Source organism: Hibiscus syriacus, unplaced genomic scaffold, assembly GCF_006381635.1.
Source record: "Hibiscus syriacus cultivar Baekdansim isolate YM2019G1 unplaced genomic scaffold, ASM638163v2 tig00110372_pilon, whole genome shotgun sequence".
Classification (NCBI taxonomy): Eukaryota; Viridiplantae; Streptophyta; class Magnoliopsida; order Malvales; family Malvaceae; genus Hibiscus; species Hibiscus syriacus.
Window position 1 is genome coordinate 1,314,298 of NW_024062709.1, and position 15,124 is coordinate 1,329,421.

The 15,124-nt window shown below is 35.6% G+C and overlaps 2 protein-coding genes across 5 annotated transcripts; one reads left to right on the forward strand and one right to left on the reverse strand.

Annotated features, from left to right (window-relative positions):
• Positions 1–1,718: 1,718 nt before the first annotated feature.
• LOC120121450 (F-box/kelch-repeat protein At5g60570-like) lies at positions 1,719–4,981 on the forward strand. Of its 4 annotated transcripts, XM_039140804.1 has the most exons (3): positions 1,719–1,917; positions 2,769–2,828; positions 3,472–4,981. In XM_039140804.1, the coding sequence occupies exon 3, from the start codon at positions 3,487–3,489 to the stop codon at positions 4,867–4,869; it is 1,383 nt and encodes a 460-aa protein (XP_038996735.1). In that variant the 5' UTR covers positions 1,719–1,917; positions 2,769–2,828; positions 3,472–3,486; the 3' UTR covers positions 4,870–4,981. The 4 variants fall into 4 exon arrangements, with proteins under 4 accessions (XP_038996735.1, XP_038996734.1, XP_038996732.1 ...); XM_039140803.1 differs by lacking the exon at positions 2,769–2,828 and having other exon boundaries at positions 3,455–4,981; XM_039140801.1 differs by lacking the exon at positions 2,769–2,828 and having other exon boundaries at positions 1,720–1,917; positions 3,474–4,981.
• Positions 4,982–6,336: 1,355 nt separating this feature from the next.
• LOC120121448 (growth-regulating factor 4-like) lies at positions 6,337–10,004 on the reverse strand. The gene is made up of 3 exons (XM_039140798.1): positions 9,740–10,004; positions 8,709–9,063; positions 6,337–6,956 (listed from the first exon to the last, which is right to left on the reverse strand). Exons 1-3 carry the CDS (start codon positions 9,957–9,959, stop codon positions 6,560–6,562), a joined length of 972 nt encoding a protein of 323 aa, XP_038996729.1. The 5' UTR covers positions 9,960–10,004; the 3' UTR covers positions 6,337–6,559.
• Between the last annotated feature and the right edge of the window lie 5,120 nt (positions 10,005–15,124).

Consider the following 15,124-nt stretch of genomic DNA (forward strand, 5'->3'; position numbering starts at 1 on the left):
CATCTTCCTCGGTAGCGGCTGTTTCATCATCAAAATTCGGGTATTGACCAATATCAAAATCATTACACGCAGGGTCTGTTTCTTCTTCTGAAACATCATCAAAATCCGAGTATTGACCAAGATCAAAGTCCGGGTATTGACCAAGATCAAATTTCGAATACCGACTAGTACTCATAATTTTTTCTGTTGGCTCATCATCGTCTAACTGGTTAATACGAAAACCGGAATTTGGTGCTGAAAGTTGATTGGGATTTGGATTAGGGAAAGGTTGTGGGTTTTGAGATTGTGTCTGGTATTGGAAATGTGGTGAAACAAAATTTGCTTGGTGATGAAATTGTGGTGGAACCATTAAATTTTGAGCACCATAAACTGGGGTTGAAAAACTTAGTTGATTACTACCCCTACTGACCCAACTTCACTACTTATAGGTTCAACAACATACAATGTAACATCATCTTGCGAAACACTAATGTAAGCAATGAATCGTTCATCATCTTCATTGTCTGTTAACAAATAAACTTTATCTTTTCTCTGATAAGATAGTCTAAATCCAAGGGCTCTAAATTCAATTTATTTGCAACACGTAACATTAGAGTTTCATAAGTTAACTTTTTAATGACAGTTTTAGTTGAAGATTCATGGGTAAAGACATATATTGTAAAACACCATGAACATTCTCCCATGACCCTCCAAAACACAAATCTATCCAAACATGATCAACATTAGATGATTTCATTATTGTAAATTAATTTACTAAACAAACGAGCTGTGAACTAAAACCTGTTGCCGAATGGGGAAGGATGTCGTTGGATATAGGAACGGATGTCGCCGGAGAGAGTGATAGATGAAGATGGAATGAGTTGCGATTTAGGGATTTAGGTTATGAGTTGCTTCTGCTGCGTAGTTATATACCCAAAACATTTGTGTTGCGAAACTAAAACCTGTTACGAATTTGAAATTCAGTGTTGCGACAGTCAGAATCGCGTTGCGATAGTCAGAATCTCGTTGCGATAGTCAGAATCACGTTGCGATAGTCATAATCGCATTGCGATAGTCATAATCGCGTTGCGATTTACATATTCGCATTGCGAATTCGGAAAATCGCAATGCGATAGTCAGAACCGCGTTGCGAATCTGTAAACTGATTTGCGATACCGGAGATCGCGTTGCAAATTATTGATCGCATTGCGATTTAGTTGGTCATTTTGACAAATCCAAAAAAAATTGATTCAAATTATATATTATATGACATTTTTTATCACTGAAGTTATTTTCTCTTTTAATATTAATAAAAAAGGGATAACGTTTAGTGGGAGGGATTTTAATATAAAAAGTTAGATTGAGGCTTAGTGGGAAGGTTTTTAATATAAAAATGAGGTTGTTGCTTAGTGTAAGGGATTTTAATATTAAAAAAAGGGATTATGACTTAGTGAGAGGGATTTTAATATAAAAAGATGGGGGTTGTAGCATGTGGGGAAGATTTTAATATAAAAAGGGGACTGTTGCTGAGGGTTTTAATATAAAAAAGGGATTTTTTTTGTAGTTTGGGAGAGATACTTTAATCAAAAAAGGATTTTAATAATAAGATATTTCATTATTTTTTTTGAAATTAAAATAACTAAATCATCACACGAAAGACATAAATTAATAAAAAAATTAAAATTTAGTGACTAGTAGTATAATTTGAAAACTATTTTTTTAGTCAAGCCTATATTTTTTTAACGAAGGACGAGAATGCGATTTCTAAGCTTGAGAAAAGGAAATATAAAAAAATGGGGTAATTAGGGATAATCGAAGAGAGTGATGTGAATTAGGATTTTCCCCTTTTTTGGTTGTTTCGAAGTTTCCGTCAGAGATCGGGTTTTGTAGAAATTACAGGGAGCGAAATAATCGGTTCGGATTTTAGACTCTCTCGCGGTGAGTGTTGATTTCTTCTTCTTCTACTACTTAAAATCTTTATTTGTGCATGTTAAGATTTGCTAAGATTTTGGCCTCAATTTTTTAATTAATTTAATTTTGTTTTCAAAATTTATTGAGAATATTTATTGCAAGTAAGATTGCATGTTGCTTCTTATGATTTTGTTGCTTCCTGTGTGTGTGTGTGTGTGTTTGCATGATATTTCAGAATTTTAGCCTGTAATTATCACTATTAAATCATATATCCTATCATTTGGCAGTGATATTCCAATGTTTAGAAATTAGGACTCTGTATAGAGAAGGCTACGCCCAATTGTGTGTTCAGAAGGGGAAAAAGTTTTATCCACTAGTGGTGTAAAATGCCCGTCATGTTTTCATTTTGATTCGAAATAAAGGAATATATTTTGAATTACTAAGTTAACATATGTAATTATATGTCTGTTTAGAATCGCGTTGAAATATTCTTAAGCTTCTCCAGCCTATTTCTATATCCAAATCATCCAAACTGTTGCTTCAAAATGTGCCAGAGATGTAATCAAACTTGTTAGTGATATGATTTCCCCCCTTCACGGTTCGCAGTGCATGGTTATATTTCCATAAATCATAGAAAGTTTATTGATGGTTAATTTCTATTCTGATGCTTTTAAATTGGTTCTTGTTATAAGATATTTGAGTAATTTTGTCTGAGAGGCAATGCATGTAAGTTATTCTAGAATGCTGCTGATCATCGTTGTGTGAATCAACTCATCTTTCACATTAAAGTATCTAATAAATCTAAAAGATCCTCTATTGTTTAGTATTAGTTTTGCATAAAACTTTGCTCATGGAATTAATTCATTATGGGAGTGAAGCAGTGACAATCTCTGGAAGCGGGGAATGATTAATAACCAGTATCTCTAGATGGAAAGACGGTAATTGTTTCAGGTTATCGAGGAGTTGTTTTTTGAAGTTGTTATTCATATGCTTTTCCTACACCTTTTGAGTAAAAGGGGGACTTCAATGATGAACGAAGGCTTGAGCTTTGATTTGAGTGTATCATGTAATATTGCACATATCGTGTATCACTTTCATGAAGAATTTATTGCATGTATTCACTTTTTTTCCTGAATAAAACTCTTATCAATGAGAGTCCAAGCTCAGGCTTGATCCTTGTATGAGTTCACTTTTGTTATTTGGACCATAGGAAGATTATGCATGAAGATATACATTGTTAATTTATTGAACCATTATCTGCTCTTGGGAAAGTAGTCTTGTTTTCATTGAGTTGGCTAGTGACAAACAGAAATTATAATTAGAAGCATATTAGCTGTATTATGGCTGTTCACATTTTGCTGCCAGTAATTTTCCCTTCTAAGAAGGGAAAACTTTGGTTTTGAAGTCAAGCATGGTTAGAATAGAAGGAATCTATCATTTTATATGTTTGAAAAATGGACGATAAAGGAAATTTTAATAAAGGATTCTTATAGTTGATAATATTTTGTGCATTTGCTTTCTGATATTTTCACTTTTTTATTGAATCCTTTTCCCCCTTTCTCAGAGAATAGTTTTTTGTAGGGCACAATCTCTAAAATGGTGTTCAGGGATTCACTTAAGAAGCCCAATATGGAAGTAGAAGGGGCAGAACATGAATCACCAGTAATGGCTGGTTTGCAAGGTCGTGTCCCATCGCAGCATCCAGTATCTTTCAACCACAGTTCAAGAATTTCGCAAGATGATTGGCATCTGTTGGCATATATTCTGTCAGCTAATAAGACTATTCGGAAAGGTATTGGGCAAGTTTTACTAGACAAGGAAGTGCATGCTCTAACTTTTGGCTATATAGGATCAAATGGAAAAAAGCCTAAAATTATGGCAGGATCCCGAGAAAATCATGGTGGACAAGGGTCTGATAATAGTTTCATTCCAGGTCTTAATGATGACATGGCACTGGACATTCTGGCCTGGAGCAGCAGATCTGGTTACCCGAATATGGCCTGTTTAAACAGAAAATTTAGGTCACTTATTGGGAGTGGATATTTATATAAACTGAGACGTCAGCTTGGCATAATTGAACACTGGGTTTATTTAGCCTGTAATATGATGCCTTGGGAAGCTTTTGATCCTATGAAACAGAAATGGATGAGACTACCTAGGATTCCATGTGATGACTGTTTTACTTGTGCTGACAAGGAGTCTCTGGCAGTAGGGACTGAGTTACTTGTTTTTGGCCGTGAGTTATCTGGATTTGCCATTTGGATGTATAGGTTGATCACTCACAATTGGTCTAGATGCCCTCTAATGAATTTGCCTCGATGTTTGTTTGGTTCTAGCAGCCTTGGGGAGATTGCCATTGTAGCCGGGGGAAGTGATAAGAACGGAAAAGTTCTACAATCTGCTGAGCTCTACAATTCTGAGCTTGGTACTTGGCAAACATTGCCAGATATGAACTTACCTCGAAAGCTGTGTTCAGGCTTTTTTATGGATGGGAAATTTTATGTCATTGGAGGCATGTCAAGTCATACGGATTGCTTGAGTTGTGGTGAACAGTACAATATTGAGACAAGATCATGGAGGAGGATAGAAAATATGTATCCTGGTTACAATGCGGGTGCATTTCATCCTGCTATGCGTTCACCCCCTCTAGTTGCTGTAGTGAATAATCAGCTTTACCTTGCTGATCAAGTGACTAATGAGGTCAAGAAATATAACAAGGTTTATAACTCCTGGAATGTTGTGAAGAGACTACCTGTTAGAGCTGACTCTTCCAATGGTTGGGGACTCGCATTTAAAGCTTGTGGAAAAAGTTTACTTGTAATAGGAGCTGGAGGACATGGCGGGCGTGATGATCGAGTAATTATTCTACACTCTTGGGATCCAGAGGACGGAAACATGGATGGACCAGAGTGGAATGTGCTTGCAGTCAAGGAGCGAGCAGGTGCATTTGTGTCCAATTGTGCAGTAATGGGTTGTTAATGACTCGTCAACATCTTTATATACTCAGTGTCGTTAATTTGTTATTGTTTTTCGTTTTCCCATTTATGGATATTCAGAAGAATAATGGACCACCTCAAATCAATTTCTGAAATTTGGCAACTGATCTCATAACCGAAAGATTTGACCTAATATCTTGAAGTAATGTCTGTTGCCATTTCTCCTGTACATTGACATTGAATTCTTATCCTGGAATGTTACAGTGAATGCTCCGTTCTGGATATGAATAACCTTAAGACTGGTACTTCTTTTATACATTGCTTTCATCTTCATCGCTGTTTGTTGTGTTGCATTAAAGTACATTATTTTACACTTGTTTATGATTCGGAAGCTTATGTCAGGTTCTGCTTGATATGAAGGTTGGAAAGGATGGAGGATAGAAAATTTGTTAGTCAAAATGGTTAGCATTCCTAACAATTTCCTACTTTGAAGTTTAGCTATTAAGATTAACGAATTTTCCATCCATCATACCAAGAGGAGCCTTGGGCTCTCCTTGGCATGAAGGACAGAAAAGCTCATGTATGGAATCCAATGGCTAAACTTCTGAGTAAGAAAGTGGCGGTGAATATTTTAATCATTCGTTTAATAAGTTTTCTATCCTTCATCTTTTCCACCCGTCATACCGAGCGAAAACGAAGACCTAAAGTTGGAGATAATCGGGAATAAGTTTCTAGGAGAGTAGTGTTAGGTAAACAGGATTGTCATTGAAAGGAAAAACTCGTTTTATCTGTCTTTAAGAGACATTGGAAGGGAGCTCATTCTTCTTTCTAAAAAGACAGTGCGTCTTTGCTACTCGATACTACCCAGGCTTTGTTGAGTGTGGAATATAGACGTGTCCAAGATGATATATTCGACTTCTTTTTCCACATATGATAAATGAATCACCATATGATTATCTTCTTAGTTGTATTACAAATTATGAGTGTTACCATACATGAAATATATAGTTAGACGAAAGACGGTTAATATAAATGATAAATCCTATCATAGAATATTAAGTATAAATGAGAAATTAATACACCACCAAAAATCCCGTCATCAATTATTTTTTTATTAAGTTAAAGTGATTATAAAATATATATGTTCTAAATATTTTAAACCATTTGATAACGGATATTTTTTTATTAAATTAAAGTGATTACAAAGAGTATATATTCTAATTACTCTCAACCATTTGACAATAAAATATCTATTCTAAATACTCTCTACCATTTGACAATAAAAGCTCAATCACTTTGCTACAACTATTGGTGCTCAAACCCCTGAACTCTAGAAACAATAAAGATTCTTTTAATCACCGAGTGAATTTTCTAATGTCCCCAACAACTTTGTTTGCCATTAATTGTAGCATTAATACCTTCGACCAAGTATACTTAGCATCCCAAACAACATGCTAGGGCCGTAATTAAATACACTGCTATAAAAGTACAAATGAAATTCAAAGCATGATTCTGTACCAAGTAATTTGATTACTTAATGCTCATGTTTATTTAGATTTAAAAGTTTTCATGCTGAAGGAAAATCATCAGAGAGTACAACATTAGTCAAGTAGCTACAACTTTTCCGGGCCTTCTCCTCCGGGAAATCTCGAATTTCCGCTCATTCAACTAACTGCGGCATAATTCAAATGCGGGGTTCGAATGTTTAGACGAATTGGACATACCAGAAGGAACTATGGAGTTTGAAACTCACCATGGGGAGAATGAGAACTAGTTGTGGAGAAGTCGGATGATACCATCGGAATGGATATCGATAACTGGGTTGTTGAAAAGGAGGTTTGGTTTGATCTGTCGTCTTCAAGAGACGACCAGGAGTCCCTGGTTTTGGGCCACTCGTCAAAGAAGGGTCGAAGAGATTGACCCCCATGCTTCACGGCTTCTCCCGAGGTGAAATCACCGAAAAACGAATGCTGGGGGTAATCAGCCTGCAAGCTCGGGTGGCTACCGGTTTTTGACTCGGTAAACAAAGAGTCTCTAGACTGCATAAGAGGCCATGTGTCGCGGTTGCTCCCTGAAGCATCAAAGGAAATATTATGCCCACCGGCATCGGGTTTAATTCCTTGAAGATACCTGCGTGTTACAATGAATCGAGTAAAACACATTAAAATCATGATCAACCACAATCAGATCAAAACATTCGATAATAGTCATAGAAGATCACTAAATTCACTCTTTTGCATCTTTATAATCAGATCAAAACTTACCGATGATGTAGCAGGGAGGTATAGTTAAAACAAACGACAGAATCCAAACAATATGAATCGAATAACAAAATCGAAATGTCATGAAACCTCTTACAAATGATATGCAATATAAATTTGTGTGATACAAACTTGAACTTAAGCAAGATCGAAGAAGCTACATAAAATAACACTGAATTTTGGAATATCCAACTAGTATGAACAGCACAGGTCAAAACTCATGCAAGTTGAGCATGCGTGCTAAGGGGAAAAGACCGATATAAATGAATGAGCGGTCTAATTGCGTACGATCACAAATACTACTACGACATGGAAAAAATATATATGATATGAAAAATTAATGTATCAAACTTTATAAAAATATAAAATACCATAAACACAAATATGACATGGCAAAAATACACATGCAGCATGAATAGACAAATCATCTGATTAGACTGATGTGCAATAACCTAGGCTACAGATGAATTACCAAGTTTGCTATCATAATATAGAAAGTAAAACCATAAATGCTTTCCGTGTTGTGAGGCCTCAGACTTGGGATACACCACCATTTTCCCCGAAAAATTGTGGGTAACACAATAGTTTTAAAACAAGATTCCGACAACAATGGTAAAAGCAAGTTCTACATTTGATATTTTTTCCGTTTGGCAGAAAACAAGATTCCGTTTACCAAGACTTGGAATTCTACAATGTACTAATGGACATAAGGGCCCGGAACCCTGAAAATCGAAATAAACTAACAAAGTTTCATGGAATGAATCCCTTATCTGCACCGTAGGAATATAGGAACAAGATCAAGTTTTTGAACATCATGACTAATCATGATCACAATGGTAATAAGACATATATTACCACGCACCTCATGTCGAGCCTAAAACCTAGTAGGCAGACCACGACACACTGGGAAACTAAACGGTAAAGACAGTTTTTAGCTTTGTACAACTATATTCCTGAAATACAAAATTCGGGAGTGAAATAGTAGTTCCTTTTTGTTTTGTTTTTTCTCCTAGATTTTATAAGCAATCCTTGAATTCAAACTCTGCAAAAAGGTACACATACCATTAGGTAAAAAACATAAAAAGTGGATAAGTTTGCATGCGGTAGCATGCTATCAACAGTTTCTCATGGTCGCCAGACAACAGAAATGAACAAAAGCGAACAACACGGAGTAAACAAAAGCAAAAAATGGACCAGAAAAGATAACTGTCGGTGAAGAACAAATTTCAGCAGCAACTCAACTGAACTCGTCGTCCATCTTTGAGGACACCAGGGCCCGGAACAGAGTTTAACAGAAACTTTATAAAGTTTCTGCAAGATCTCCATTATCCTAATGAGAAGCAATCTGTAATTTTACTCCTACCACACAATCTAACAGATAGGGGCCCAACAATTATTATGTCTTGTATCCCTACCACAGCTAAAACAACCAGAAACTTATACTGCAAACCATATTTTTAACGATCTACATCTCGAAAAGGATAACGTATTGAAGCAAAATTAACCCTTTCTCGAATTGTGCAGGCGTTACCATGAATGGAAGACGATGAAATGATTTGATCTTTCCTATGATGTGCTAAGAATGAAAGTATGGTAAGCGAAACACATATAGTGGATTTACCTGTAATCTTTCCTCGGGATTCCATAGGGGATCGACTCCAGATGATAATTGGACTGACCGGTGGCGGATGCAGTGACTTGTGTATTGCCAAAAGCATGTAAAGGAAGGCTCTGGAAGCTTCCTGTACCAGTGGTGCTACCAGAAACAGTCAATGATGTCACAGTAGATGATGACTGTGTCATAGTTTGTGATTCCACAGGCTTTCTTGAACGGTTACGGCCACGGTGCATATGGCGCTCGCAATACTTTGAGTCCGGGGAGGCGTCTTTCGAACAACGCCATTTCTTGCCATCGGTCCTCCGACAACGTCCTGGTTCCGGATCTACCTTCTTTCCAAAATAGGAACAATGTCCCACTGCAAAATTACACTCGGATCGAATTCATAAACAAGGCTTTTCATGAACAAACAGGAACAGATGTGGCAAAACACCAAGAAATTTATGTTCCTAGGTTAAAAAAGTACAAAACCAACAACAATGAGAACAACAAAATAATCACAGCAACATTATAAAAAATTAGCAAATATCAGAACAAGAATAGAACATGTGAAAAAGTGATATGATGTTTGATGATTAAGACACCAACAATATCAAGAATAAAACACGTTCGGAATTTATATTCCAAAACTTTGAGAAAACAAGGAAAAGGGACCCAATCTTTGTCCTTAAAATGTGATTTTAATGGCATTCAAAGCCCGTTATTTAATCCAAACTTTGAGAAAACAAGGAAAATGGAATTTATATTCCATGAATTTTTCAAATATTCAGTCGGTTGATTTTGCTTGTGTATCAAAAAGGTCATCTTAAAACGCATTAACATGGGAAATCGTTGCTTGAAAATCTGATTCTTCTTGCCTGTTAATCAATAGAAACGAAAAAACAAAAAATTTCCCCTCAAATCAGAAAACACAAACCCAGAAAAGAGGGCAAAAGAAAATTAATAAATAAATAACATGTAATCTCTAAAAGTTAATAATAAAAGAAAATGGAAGGCTTTTAAAAATGAAGAAAATAAAATAAATCAGTGCTTACTGGTAGGGTGGCGAAAGAACCTATGAGAAATGGATTCAAAGCTCTTCTGAATAGGTAGCAGAAGATCAGACGGCACAGGCAAACCTGCCATCATATATTTAAAGATCAAAGCTTGATGCTTCAGTTCTTGCCACTGCGACGCTGTAAACAGCGATGATGACCTCATTGCCACCATCCCTCCGCCGCCACTCTCACCCTCACCGCCACCACCAATATCCATCCTTCAACCACCACCCAGGAAACTTGTATTTATAAAAATATATCAAACAAAAGTAAAATAAGAGATTTAAAAGAAAACCTCAGTTTACTCACTGTTTTTCTTTTCTATTGCCCACAAGATAAGTTTTTTCAAGCAACAGACTGAACAGTTTATATATAGATATTCATAGTGATGTTCGGGTTAATTAATTAAATCATTGCTCCATTAAGAATATACACTTGATTTAAGTGGGTTTTGGTTGGTTTAATTTGATTAATCAGTGGTAATAAAGGAATTTCCTTAAAAGGACAAGAGTGGAGCTGTGTCTGAACGGGAGTTGTTTGCTTCTTGTTGGGAAGGGGTAAGGGTTTGTCTTAAGATGATATGACGTCACTAAAGGAACTTGACGTTTTAACCCCCTCGCACACAAAAACAATTCATCCTCACATAAAATAATTATATGTTAGACATCATTTTCTTAAATATTATTGATCTAATATCTTTTTTTAATAGGTAGACATAATGCGCCGATTAGAAAGCATGCCTTCTTAGGATTACATCAGAACTAACATCAAGATGAAAAGGCACGACTAACGAAATATATTTTTAGAGAAATTTGACACATAAAAAAAGACACGGATTATGAGATGTATCTCTATCAATACCCTTTTAATACAACACAATTGTCTATCATCCTCTCCTTAATTATCACCTACCCTTTTAATATTGTCCGTACCCTTCCCCTCCCTCTATAAATACTCCTTCATACAATCCTCAAATCACATCAAAAATTCTCATTCTTCCTTTTATTAAGCATTAAATAGATTTTATTATCGTTTTTAGAAGGTAATTTTTTTTATTATATTATAATCATTTAATAGTTTATTATTTTATTATATTTTACTATACTATTTTTTTTACTTTTTGTAGTTATAAAATGGAAGGAGTTTTTATGTTTACTTGTGAATCATATCTGAGTCATTTTATCGATACGATAATAATTTTAAAGTGTGTTACTTTAATTATTGTGAATGTTTTATTTATTTAAATATTTTATTTATTTATTTATTTTAGTATTAGTTTATATTTTAATTTGTATACTATTTATTTAATTAAGGGAATAATTGTATATTAAATCCATTTATTTGTAACGCTAAGTTAGAGATATTAAGTCGTGTCTGGTCGTATTTAGCCGAGGTTGAATTTGGTTACATAGCGAAATATGAAGGGCATTGCAACCTTGAACCCAACCTTATTTCTGTACTAATTGAGAGGTAGTGACCAAAGACACACATTTCATCTTCCGTGTGGGGAGTACACTATTACACTAGAGGATTATTCAATACATTTGGGGCTTCTGGTAGATGAGGATGTTATTTCTGGTGTGTTAATAGTGATTGTCATTTATTGTGCGAGGAGTATCTTGGAGGTATCTCGCCTAATTTCAACGGTGGTTGAATACCGTTATAATGGTTGACTACAAATTTTCAACATTTGAGTGAAGATTATTCTGATGAACAGACTAAAATATTTACTCGGGCTTGCATATTACAACTTATAGGAGGGATCTTGATGACCGACAAATCTCGTAACCAAGTTCATTGTATGTGGTTGTGTCACCTCGAAGATTTTCACGTTACCGGCTCACTCAGTTGGGGCTCCGTATTTTTGGCATTTCTATATAGAGAAATGTGTCGGGCAACTGATTATCGAAAAAATGTTATCGACAGATGTCTCATTCTTCTCCAGTCATGGGCATGATATCGCATACCCTTTTTATGTCCGGTTGTGAATATCTCGTTGGTCTTCTAGTTATTGTTGAGGTAATTTCAATATTGAGTTCGTATATAAATAATTTTTTGAGTATATAATGAAATGTTTTTTTACATTGAATAAGTGGTCATGTACAAGGAAAAATCATCGTGATATACTAGACAAATTTGAAGAAATTCGGCTACTCATTGATCAGAAGGCTGGTACAGAGGTATGTATTTAAATTTTATTATTTACCTTTAATTATCATTATATAATTATAGTATTATTTTTATAAAAATTATATATATTTGTTTTAGTTTCAATAGGCTCCTTATTCTACTGAAGAAATGAGGCTTTGCATCCCACCTCACTTAAATGGCTCATTAGATGTATGGATAGCGGTAGTCTCTATAATATGTTATGCTATTGTCGAGTGGCATCCTACCGATCGCGTGTTCCGCTAACTTGGCTTCGTACAATATATTCTTGAAGCACCTAAAAATCTCAACAATATACACAACGTCGATAGATGGGGCAAAAAGGATGTCAACTGGCTGATCAAGCACAGCGAGTGGATAATGATATAGGAGAATTAACCTCAACGCATTCCTCATACGAAGCCAATTTATGTGAATCATTAGTAAATTGTGACTGACTATTATCAGTGGTTCAATACGAACGGGAAGTCATTCCTACTTTCTGAGGAAGCATGAGGCGAGAGCATTCATCGGCATTGAGAAAAACATCCACAATCACAACATCATCATCCCCTGACTTGTAAACGGAGAACATGAGTTTTCGGCTCGTCCTCAACTACAGTAACAGAATCATCACAGCATCCATCGTCTATACCAGTTTACATTCCTAGCTTGTTACTATACATTGGTCCACCATCAGCTCAAATGGCACTGCAATCATTTCAGATGCCACCACCGCAGGGTTTTATAACACCTCTTGGCGGATATTATACTAGCATGTTTATGGATCCAGCATGGGATTTATATAATGCTTATTTGGCAGGTGGTGCTTCACCACATGCATAGACACCTCCGGCTCAGTATGAATCGCAATCGTCAATGTTTTCACAGTTTTTCCAGTTCTCTATGAGCATTGGGATGGTTAGTCATACGCCTCCAGGGTTCTTATTCTATGGAGGTATTACATCGTCATCCGTCCCTCATCAACAAAATGTAGCTGCTATTACTGATGATGATAATGATGATGAGAGTAAGGAGGAAAGTGAGTTATATGAATAAACCCTCATTGAAATAGACAACCACCACCCTATGGAACACATTCAAGACGCATACATCGATAGAATTTTTATTTATTTTGTTTGTTTATCAGCAAATGTAATGAATTATGGAGCTTTTTGTTTGTTTATTTTAGTTTGTAATGTATTTATTTAATTTTCTTAATGTATTTATTGTTTCTATTTATTTGGTGATGCTCAAATGGTATTAATTGAAAGTAAACGAAAATGAAATAACACAAACTGAGATTTTAGAAACTGCAATTGCATGGTGATGCTCTATGGTTACGTGATGATAAAAGAGATTGACATTTTTTCTTATTGTGGCCTAAGTTTCTACAATGCCCACATCTTTTGTTTTCTTTGGACGCCTCTTGAATATCTATATCATAATGAATTCGAATTGATTTTGGATGACATACCTCCCATAATAAGAACGAATCTAGTATAATCGTAAGCCAATTATGAATCTCGTATGGGTTTTTTTCATTACCTATCAAGGGGAACTCAAATTCATATACCTTAAATACGGTTGAAAGTCGGTATACGAGATCCAAAAAACGACTATAGTCTTGACAAGTATAAGAACAAATTGATATGGCTTGAAAAAACCCATAGTCACACCACATTTTTTATAGATTAACTCTAAATGACCTAGCTTCAATCCCTTAAAGAGGTCGTGGCATTTCTGTAACACGAAATAATCCATGAGTTCGAGAAAAGCTTGTTACATACATTTCATTTGATGCAGTAATTTTTTATATATCTACAACTAATTTTATGTGATAATCATGGTCATTTTGCATCCAAGTTAGAGCTTGTCCCCCGAGGTGTGAAATGATGCAGATTTGTTTCTCTCGTGAAAACATGTAAGTGTAAGTTTATGAGAAAAAAAGCCCAAGAATTTGTATATTCACCTTCAACAAGGGAAAAAGCAACTGGAAGAATGTTGCGATTACTATCTTGGACAACGGCCAATAGTAAAACTTGCTTGTATTTTTCATACAAGAATATCCCATCAATTTGGACCACGTGCTTGTAGTATTTCACAACATTAATGCATTGTAGGTAAGTCTAAAAAATCGATATAATTGGCATCGATCTCGAAACACTCGATCATTGTGGCTAATCGACCCGATATTTTTTATAATAATTATTATTATTATTATTATTATATTTATATTATTTTTATTATTTTACGTAGGTTTCAATACAAACCCAAATTGAACACATTTACAAACGGGTTAATCAACCCAAACCCAAAGCCCACGGCAAGCCCCAAGTGACCCGGTGAGCCCAACAACAAAGCCCAAACTATGGCCCATATCAATTAGGGTTTGGTGAAACCCTAGTTTTCTATTCCAGTCACCGATGAAAGTCTTCCACCGCTGCCACTATTCTGACCATCGGTTCTCGATGATTCCATCGGTCATTCAACCACTCCAACGTTAGCAAATCAAAGAAAACAGAAAACCAAATAAAAAAATCAATCAAAAAAACTCATTTTAAAATCCAAAAATCCTGGGAAATCCGGATCTTTGAATGCATGCTTAGGGGAAATCATTCCCTACCTTCTGTTACCACCAAATATATCACCAAACAGAGCCAGACAGAGAGATATAAGGGAGACCAAAACTCATGAAAAAAGAATGAGGACGAAGGGGGTTCGAAAAAAAAAGAACATAGATAAGGATTTCGAACTAACAAACAGAGGGGGTTTTCGGGAAACCAAAATCGAGCAGAAAAAACAGTGGAAAAAGAAAAAGAGAGAAACCAAACAAAATATCTTACTTTTGTCTTCAACCCGAGACCACTTTACTTAATCAGAGATAAGAAAACCTGTCGCGAATGTAAAAATGGGTTTTATTTTAAGGTTGGGGTTTAGGGATTCGAAGGGTTGGTTTTGTTTTGGATGTTCGAAGGGTAGGATAAGGGAAATATATGAGTTTGAGGTTTAGTTTACCTACTATTACCGCTGACTTACGGCGATCAGAGTTTTTCATTTCTTTCTCGACGGCGGGGAAGGAAAAGAAAGGATGAGAGGGGAGAGAACTTATCTTAGGTTTTTAGGGTAAGAATGAAATGAGCTAATAAAGGTAGATGGCCGGTTTTTGCCTTGTTTTTTTTTCTTATATTAGGCGTGAAACGACATAGTTTTGGGAAGGGACCAGAGAGTATA

Coding starts and splice junctions, on each gene's coding strand:
- LOC120121448 (XM_039140798.1), bottom strand. CDS start 9,959: ATGGATATTGGTGGTGGCGGTGAGGGTGAGAGTGGCGGCGGAGGGATG. Junction 9,064..9,739: donor GTTCTTTCGCCACCCTACCA/GTAAGCACTGAT, acceptor GTAATTTTGCAG/TGGGACATTGTTCCTATTTT. Junction 6,957..8,708: donor ATCCCGAGGAAAGATTACAG/GTAAATCCACTA, acceptor TGTAACACGCAG/GTATCTTCAAGGAATTAAAC.
- LOC120121450 (XM_039140804.1), top strand. CDS start 3,487: ATGGTGTTCAGGGATTCACTTAAGAAGCCCAATATGGAAGTAGAAGGG.